Source organism: Ictidomys tridecemlineatus, chromosome 2 (genome assembly GCF_052094955.1).
Source record: "Ictidomys tridecemlineatus isolate mIctTri1 chromosome 2, mIctTri1.hap1, whole genome shotgun sequence".
Taxonomy (NCBI): Eukaryota; Metazoa; Chordata; class Mammalia; order Rodentia; family Sciuridae; genus Ictidomys; species Ictidomys tridecemlineatus.
Genome location: NC_135478.1, coordinates 210,193,895 through 210,203,360, shown reverse-complemented (window position 1 = coordinate 210,203,360; position 9,466 = coordinate 210,193,895). Strand labels below are relative to the sequence as shown.

At 40.4% G+C, this 9,466-nt stretch overlaps 1 protein-coding gene across 3 annotated transcripts in view; it reads left to right on the top strand.

Annotated features, from left to right (window-relative positions):
* The first annotated feature begins 4,666 nt into the window (after positions 1 to 4,666).
* Positions 4,667 to 9,466, top strand: part of Chchd3 (coiled-coil-helix-coiled-coil-helix domain containing 3) — a 267,688-nt gene continuing 262,888 nt past the window's right edge. The window contains exon 1 of one of the 3 annotated variants that reach the window (XM_040291411.2): positions 4,667 to 4,926. In XM_040291411.2, coding sequence (XP_040147345.2) covers positions 4,846 to 4,926 — 81 coding nt within the window. In that variant the 5' untranslated portion in view covers positions 4,667 to 4,845. The remainder of the gene's footprint in view (positions 4,927 to 9,466) is intronic. The other 2 variants (XM_021730373.3, XM_005331087.4) reach the window with 2 other exon arrangements.

Genomic DNA, 9,466 nt, shown 5'->3' with positions numbered 1-9,466 from the left:
CTTGTGCTTGCTAGGCAAAGCTCAACCACTGAGGTTACCCCCAGCCCTTGTGTATGCTGGGGGCTGAAGGCGAGGGCTCAACCCCTGAACTATATGTATCAGCCCTTGCCCTGTTCTGGAACACCATGTCAATGGCCTCCTGCAGTCTGTATTCTTTTGCTCAACATTATGCCTATGATAATTAGCTCTGTTGTTACAGTGTAGCAATAGTGTATTCTTTTTTGTTGTAGTATAGCATTCCATTGTCTGAATATACCATGATTGATTTATCCATTCTAAAGTTGAGAGAACATTTGGGTGATTTCCTGCTTGGGGCTTTTGTGAATAGAGTTCTAGTAAATAGTCCTGCATGTGTGTTTTGGTTGACATAAGCACTCATCTCTGTTATGTGTATCCCCAGAAATGGAATTGCCATGTTATTAGTTAATACATGATTAGCTTATGAATTGTACAAAGACTCTAGTACTCCTGTGGAAAGTGACTGATTTATGCCAGGACTAGGCACCTCTGCACCAAAGGCCTGCACTACCACCTCACAGCTCTGTGCTGTTACTCACCATCTCTACTTAATAACCATGCTTATCTTGGTTCCACTGGCTGCTGCAGTGTCCTTTATCTGGCATCAGAGTGCCATAAGAGAAGAGCATGAAGTGGTGACAAAGTACTAGGCTGAATGGCTGGAGATCTGGAATCCTGCCAGGTTCTGATGTAATTAGGCTTTGTGGCTTTGGGCAACTCAGATAGCCTCTCTGGTGCTCAGCTCCTTCATATTGGAAAAGAAAGAGGAGATTAGATGGCTGACAAAGTCATTTCCAGTTGAAATCCCTTGACTCCAAATACAAGAAAACACTGTCCTGTGTCTTGTTCCAGTGGAGAGTTGCACTTGGCTTTGGAACATGGGAGTAAAAACAGTTTCCCTGGAGCCACAATGTGTCCACTTTGGATGCTCCCCCTCCCTGAACTGGGACTAAAGTGGATTCAAACAAGGCAGCACACTTGGGTGAAGACCAGTTGTGTACAGTGTGTACTTGGGGACGTTTCTACACTATTAGCATCAGTAAACAGGCATTTCTCTGCCTGTCCAACGTCGTAGCAGAAGTGCTTATATAACCTTGACGCATTTCAAGCATCTGTTATTTGGAAAGTAAAGAGGCTAACAACCTGTGTTTCAGAAATCTCTCAAGTTCCATGACAGGTAGATATTGTTAAAGGGTTAGGAGAATGTCCCTGTACTTTGAAGTAAAAATGGCTTGAGAATTCATCAAGGCCAGAGGAGCCATTTGGGAGAGATGACAGATGGGATGTTTGTGCTTGTTTAAGGAACAGGGATGAGAAATGAGTCTCTTCTGACTTGTGCTCTGCTCGTCAGAGATGATCACTCTAAATCCAACACAAAGGAAATCAAAGGGCCTTGAGACCTATACAGGTTTGAGCTTGGATGAGACGGGGCTGGACTGGGTTTGCCTGTCACCCTTTGGGCACACCTCACACACTCATCCCTCCTTCCATGTCCTCACGCCAGACTCAATATTTCAGCCACTGAATTTTGGTGAAGATACAATGAGGAGAAAAGAAATGAGATGTCAGAGAAAACACCTAAAAGCAAAATAAAATAAAATAAAATAAAAATAATAGAAGAATGTCCAGGAAATGTCAGAAAGTGGCCTTTGGAAAACCTGCTCTAAATTTGGTGAGGCTTTCTAAAATAAACTTTATACCAGAGGTACCAGGAAATCTTTGTGCATTGCTATGTTATGATGCTGTATAAAACTTATTTTTTCTACAAAGTGTTAAGTGAGGTTCATTAAGGTCCCCAGAGCTCATTCTACCACGTTAGGGCATAGCATATAAAATTTGCCACAAACAAGAAATTAGTAGCAAAGGTACTGTTAAGTGGAAGTCAAAGACTGAAGGAGAGTGCTCTGAGATGTAGGGACCTCTGCCTCATGATTTTCCTGGATGCATGGACAGTGCAATGATTAGTTCTTGGAAGTACCACAGGGAGATTTTGTGATTCATGCTATTACTGTTTATTTTGTTGTATGCTGGAAGATACATCTTTATACTGCACTTGCAAATGCCTTCTAATTATTGCTGACTTGTTTTATGCTATTTTGAGTTTTTAATCTCTTCAAGTGTGCTGCTCAAAATTCTTGTATTCAAAACATGTCACAGAAGCACATGTGCATGCATACGTACGCACAAAGGCACACAGTGAGAACTACTATTTTAGGGCTTCGTTGTTTTTTATGGGATTCGATATACCATAATTGAGGGGAAAAGTTTTAGAGCTGATGTTCTGTTATGACTTGTCAAACATATCTTAGTCCATGTTTTCAGAATGTGCTTCTATTGATTGCACTCCATATCAAGCTCTTTCCAGTGATTTCCATTGGTCTGCTATAACTATGGCAACTTCTATGGCCTACATTTACTAGGATGATCCTGATTTCAAGGACTGATTTAATTGTCTCTATAAGTACACAAATAATAGAGCAATTGCTCCAGTTTTTAGCTCAGAAAATATGATTGTAATATCTGTATTCTATTTCAGCATAGGTCATAGAGTACAAGTGCTCTGACATGCAGCTGAAATGCTACTCAGAAGAGCTGGGGAGAGGGCTCTTGTGTGTGATGAACAGCACCATAATTAGGCTTTCTGGCTGGGGACCAGAAACACGTCTCTCTCTTCCCTGATAACTCATGTATCATTGTTTCTGCTTTTACCACTCCTTTCCATCGATCTCTTCCTTCACTGCCACCTACTATGCCAGGGACAGTCTAGTGATATGTGAAGGAGTAGCTGAAGAGGGGATTTTGCCTTTAGCAGGTTTTTGCTTAAACTTGGCATTTAAAAATCAGAGTAAAAAGCACAAGCCTTCCCACCTGAGACCTCTAATTCTGTTTGAGGGATTTGAAAGTATAGGTGATTTTTTTTTTTCAGGTGAGGGTAATAATTAGAGATGATTGGAAGTCTTCTTCCCTCCCCTCCTTCTTCCTCCTTTACTTCCTTCCCTCTCTCCTTCTTCTCTTTCTCTCCTTGGTTCCTTTGGAAAATATTGATATATGCTGTCTTCCATCAGAATATATATATTTATATATTGACTTATATACTTATATATTTGGTTGAAAGAACACATTTAATATTCTAAGTAGGTAAATATAGTCAAGATAACAAGTGATCCCTTTATCTAAAAACACTTTTATCTCCAAGAAACCTTTGAGCACTATTGAGCATCCTTGTATGTAGAATCTCCAATATGAGCCATGTATTGGAGGAATAAGTGACATATGTTTGTGGAAGGGGAGATCCCAAAGAAATGAAAGATAATCCCTGGGAATTTTAGTTCCTTGTTGAGAAAAGATTTAAACATATTATATAATTTAAAAACAAGTGCAAAGTAGCATGTAGTCTCAAAACTGCAAAAGAACAAAATAATCTAGGTGCATATATGTTGAAAAGAACAAAATAATGAGATGTAATAAAAACTCTTCTATTGGCCACAAATATAGAAATGAAAAAGACAAAACCACATAAAGGTCTAATAATAACAGATCAGCACAATTGAAGCTCAAAAATGTTAATGCTTTGTTGAATAACATAAGGAATGCCTTGGTATGTCATGGCTCTAATGTTGAAAGGGACCAACTGAAAATAGTACCATCATTCACTTAACATTTTCCTTCCCTTCCTTTTCTTTCCCTTTTTTGTGATCTGGGGATTGAATCTGAGGCCTTGCACATGATGCTACCAAGCTATGCCCCCAGACCCATTCACCTAATTTCTAGAGAATACATCTGCTTCTGTAAGTCTAAGGTGATATGGCTAAATGTACATGTAGCAGAATGTTTAGAAAAAAAATAATTAAATGTGTACAAAAATGACCTAAATATTAGTTTGGTCTTGCAGAGGTGACATATGAAACTAGAAACTTTCCAAATAAATCATCGCAGCTTGATGTGATGTAGTTTTAGTCTCTCCACTAATTTATGCCATCTTTGGCAAGCACTTAACTTTTCTCTGCCTAACCATATTATGGTCCACCTTATGTAACTGAAGTGACACCCATGTTGAAAGTGAATGCTCTACTTGTTTGATGCAAAATCAGCATTAAAAATTGTACTTCATAGAAAGAAATAAAACAAGTATTTTATACAGTTCACGAGATAGGGACATTGGCCATTTTTTTTTTTTTTAATGTCTAAGACTAAAATATTCTAAATTTTGTGTCGGGGATTTGCATGCAGTATTTAAGAACAGCTCTATTAGGGGAGTGCCTCGCTCATCCAACTTCAAATTTCTTAAAGAGAGAGTTTAAGTCTTTGAACCCAGCAACTTCAGTTTCTAGATAATGTCTTTAAATCTCCATTGCTGGATGAATGAACTTCCTTGAAAGTTGACGAGTGACAAGGCTTTAGAGCTGCCAAGACTACAACTCCCAGAATGCCGCACTTCCCTGGCACTCTCGAGACCCAGGCGAGTACGCCCCAGCACCCATCGCGTCAGCTCGAGACTACAATTCCCAATACACTCAGGGGCTTCGGAAACCTTGTCAAATACCACCTGTTGCCATAGCATCCGGGTCCGGGCCAACCAATCATGGCTCCCCCGCTGAGTAGAGGCGGGCCTTTCGGATCTCCGACCAACACTAGGGGGTTTTGCTATGGCGCGTGACCGGAGGAGGCGGGAGCTCGGGACCGGCGCCTTCTCCTTGCTTTTTGGGGTCGTGGCCTTGCTCCTGCTGGGCAAGGGAAGTGTCCCGGCTCCTCCACCCGCGTGAGTGCGCGGGGGCCCTGAAGAACTCGTGGGTCCGCGCTAGGACTGCGGGGGCAGAAGCAGGAGCCATGGGTGGGACCGCCAGCACTCGCCGGGTCACCTTCGAGGCGGACGAGAATGAGAACATCACTGTGGTGAAGGGCATCCGGGTGAGTTTAGTGGGCGGGCGGAGGGCCAGCACTCCGACTGGGACCCCAGCGCCCCGAGGTCCCCGGGACCCGCTCCGCTCGGTGTCTCCCTGTCCCGCCCCCGTGTTTGTCCCACCCGAAGCCTGGAAGAAGCCCGTAGTTTCCAGACTCGGGACATTCATTCAGAAAGAGTTCCTGGTTGTGCGCCAAGTGCCAGGCACTGTGCGGGGCCGGGTGGGGCATGCCTGGTTGAACGGGACCCTCCAGGGCTCACCGCCTGGCCTGACCTGCACTGCTCACTAGTTGCAGGACTTTGGCACTCCCCGCGCCTGCCGTGGGACGGGTCGTGTCTTACTGCTCCTGTATCCAGGACCCGAGCCCTGCATTCCCACGCCTACATCATCTCTCAGGGTGAATTGGCGTTTTAAGGATCACTTTAATTTGCTTTCTGCCATTTAATGTTTTCCTTCGGATACCACCCCTTTCCCCATCACACACACACACACACACACACACACACACACACACACACACACACACACGCACCCCTCCCCCTTTCTCGCCTGCCTCTGTGACTTCTGACTCCTCCCTCCTTCACTTTCATCTGATATCTGGTTTTTCCCAGGAGCCTTCTCTGTGGCCTGCTGTGCCTACGTTTTTTGGACTAGTCCCAGTTACTTCAGGCCTACTGTCAGCCAGCCTGATGGGGGCTGAGATAGGTTGGAAATTCTCCAGGCCAGTAGAAGTTAATAGAGTCAGTTCTGACCGAGACGTTGTAAGGGAATTTTTTTATGCCCTCTGCATGTACTTGATACGTAAACTGAAAACTTGATTTTTCTCTAGGGTGTCAGTAAACCAGCACTAACTTCATTAACACACTCTCCGCTGCACCTGAATTTGGAGCTTCACATTTTTGGAAGTATGATGCCTGAACGTAGTAAATAAAGCACTTTTGACTTCAGGAAAGTTTTATGATACTTTATATTTTTTCTTCCTCTGTTATTACACAGCCAGCTTTACTAAATTAAATGTGTGAATTCCTTTTAGCAATTGTTATTAGGAAATAAAACTTTTTATATATTGAAAGTGTTTAAAAACTTTTTCCTTTGCTACTGTTAACCTTGAAAAGAGTTTATTAAAGTTTTCTTTTAGAAACTCAGACTGTTGAACTGTTTTTGGTCTTTGACCAGCATTGCTTTCTATAAAATATTAATAAATGGTAGTACTACATTTTGTTAAAAAAATATTCAGGTTGCATTCTTTGCAGTATTGTGTTTGGTACTCTTTGGAGTAAAATAAACATTGCTGTAAACTCTTGTTTTATGGAGAGATTTTTAAAATCTTAAGTCTTGACTATTCCACACTGGAGGGTGAAAATGGCTTAAAAGAAAAAGCAAAATAAGTTCTGGGTGTGAAGATTGTAGAAAAATGCAAAAATCCATATTTTCATGCTGTAGTACAGACACAACAGTGACAACAAACCAAATTGAAAGAGAATTTGGTCATAGCAGAGATTCATGTCAAATGTTAGATAAGGTTGAATAGAATAAGTATGACAATAGGGATATGTATGGATTCAAAAGGTAAGGTTGTTTATAAAACCTTTTTAAAGAACATTAAAAAAAAAAAAAGAAACTGTGTCCTTTGGCCCCACCACTTGACAGAAGCTTTCTTTTTTTTTCTTTCTCATATAATACATTTTTCTATGTTATAATTTAAAAAGAAACTTTGTCCTTTGGCCTCACATCTTGACAGAAGCTTTCTTTGTTTTTTTCTCTCTCTACAATACATTTTATCTATGTTGTCATAATTCAAGTACACTCTATGCTCATTTTTGACTTCTTTACTTTTCTTCAGAATGTACCCTTCACCTGGAATGCCCTTGCACTGTTCTCCATTGCTTCAAATCCTTCTTTTTCAAGGATGATTTGCAATCTCTTTGTGCTTCAGTTTTCTCATCAGCAAAATGATAGCTGAGTACAGATCTGTGATTTCAGTTTTGAAATGTGGTGAGCCTAGTGGCAGTGTAAGTTCTTGTAGCCATACTTAGCCTGTTACAGTTTCCTCCAAAAGTGTCATGTTGTTAACTGCTGAGTACTCAGAGGTCATTCTGATTTCTTTGAGGTCATGGTCAAAAGAATATCAACTAGGAATTAGACTGACCTCCTTGTAAATCTTACATGTTAGTTTGTGGTCGTGGATAAGTCACTTCTCGGAGAATATACCCTTATTTTTAAAGGCATGTACCATCACTTCCTTTGATTGGTTAGGGTAATAACCTGAGGTAAGGTCTGTGAAGCATCTTAAGATTCCTGTCACATGGAAAAAGAAAAGAGTCTAAGATTCTTTGAAAGCACTGTGTAGTGTAGAAAAAGCATGTGCTTTGAAATCAAAAAGACCTGGGTTTGGATCCTAGCTCTGCTTTGGTAGCTATGTATCCCTGGACAAGTCACTTTTAATTATGTTTCTTTCTTCAGTGTGTCTGGATAATAGAGCCTACTAGTGAGAATTTGACATGTGGATGCATTTAGCGCAGTGCCTAGTGTCAAACAGTGTTTGCTGAATAGTAGCCATTACTAGAACTGTTTTAAGAGGACAGATGCATAAACTTACATGACCCTAAGGTAGGTAAAAATAAGACCATGTTGTGCCACTAGTGAACTTAATGGCACAAGGACTGGATATTGGGAGTCCAGTGTGATTTGTTTTTAGATACTTTGTAGATTTATTTTAGTTGATCCTTACATTTTTCTTGGCTTAAAACAGCCATATTGTTTTCTTCCGAGTCATGGGGAACAGCACTATGGGTATGTAAGCAAGGCATTGTCTTTAGCTCAGTTGGTTAAAACATGGCACTGAAGAAAACTTTACCACTTTGATTAATTTTCTAATGTTTAAGTCATTGATTATGGAAAATATAAATACATGTTCTGTAGCATCAGTCACTGCTGGAAAACCAATTCTGTTCCACTGATTAGGATAGTAATTTCATCTTCACTTACTACAGTAAATAACATTTAGTAAGCTTTTTGTAACTAAGCCAAGTTTATTGATAGATAATGTTTTTTCATATTTTTCTTGCTGAGGTCCCAAACAACTAGCAATTAAAGAACCTATTTACAATTTTAAGTTTAAAATTTCTTCTCACCTAGCAGGTGTTTTCATCATAGGGTCTGTTTATTTTCTTTATCCTTAGCAATTGTTAGCTTTTTTTTTTAAATAACCAATATTCTTGAGTCTGAAACTATTCATATGGGTTTGATGAAGGGACCCCCTCTTGCTTTGCCCTCTTCTCCAAGTCCAAAATAAGCTACTAGTGATAGAAATACCAAGCATTTTTATTACTCATATTACATGTGCTTAATAGGATTTTTGTGACCACCTGCTGTGCCTGCTTGGAAAGTATGCTTATGACCCAGTCTTTCACAGGTTTATCTGAAACATCAAAGCTGTGAGTGAACTCTTCTAGAGCAAATGTCAACTTCAATGGGTATCACTTTCAAAAGTAAGACTTATCATGGTTTCCAGGCATAAATGAATCTCTGCAGTTGGCATTGAAGTTCAAGCTAAAATTCACAGGAGCAAGTTGTGGCAATATGGATACTTACAAGGAGCACATCTTTTGCTTTGGGAGATATTGACAGTTGAGAGCCCCTAAATGAAGAGATTCCTTAATGGGGTGTTATACAGGCTGAATGACAAATTCGTTCTGTCAGCCTTTGGGATTGTTGAGAATGTTGCACAAATAATTCAGTTAACTAATAGATGATTGGTCCCTTTAACTGAGGATTCTGTGACTCTTGTGCATAGTACCTTCTTAATCTTTCTAGGATTTAATAAAGACAGAAGTTCATGGTGTCTTCTAATGACAAATGCAAAAAAGATACAGGTGACAAACTATAAAGCCAAGAATTATGTATTTTATAGGTATGGTATTCACAGCTGTGCCCTATGCCCTTGAAAGTTTGGGAGTGATTTCTGTCAAATGATAATAGCAGTTTTTGGAGACTATGTCTTAAAGTAGTTGAAAAGTGACACAAAAAATGACCTGTGCTCTGTGGAAGACCAAGAGAGAAAAATGGGTCTGAGTTCATTCGTCACTTTGATGACACATCTGGAAGAAAATAAAAACTATCATGGGGGTGAGGGTCTGGTTTGGTTCTGTCTGTCGTGGTTCCTGACTTGGGCTTTCAGAGAAGGACAATATAAGAGGAGTTCTTGCTTCCTTTTACTCTGTTCCTTGGGAGCAGAATACTTAATTTTTGCTGCTCTAACCAAGTCTCCAGTCTGAGAAAATACTGGATTTTTTAATTGGTGGGTGGTATGTTTGTGCTAATTTTTGGATAAGACCAAACAAGGTGGGTGGAAAAACTAGAAGATGACACACATCCTCCCTCTGGAGTGCGCTGGTGCGGTGAGTAATACCCATTTCAACTTGGCTTAAAATTGGTTTTAGGAGCTGTGGAGAGCAGGTTGGATAGGCAAGGTCAGCTGGTTGAATGTCAGCAGGCCTGCTCTCTTGATTGCCTCATATATTAGAAGCATAGTTCTTAACTTCTTT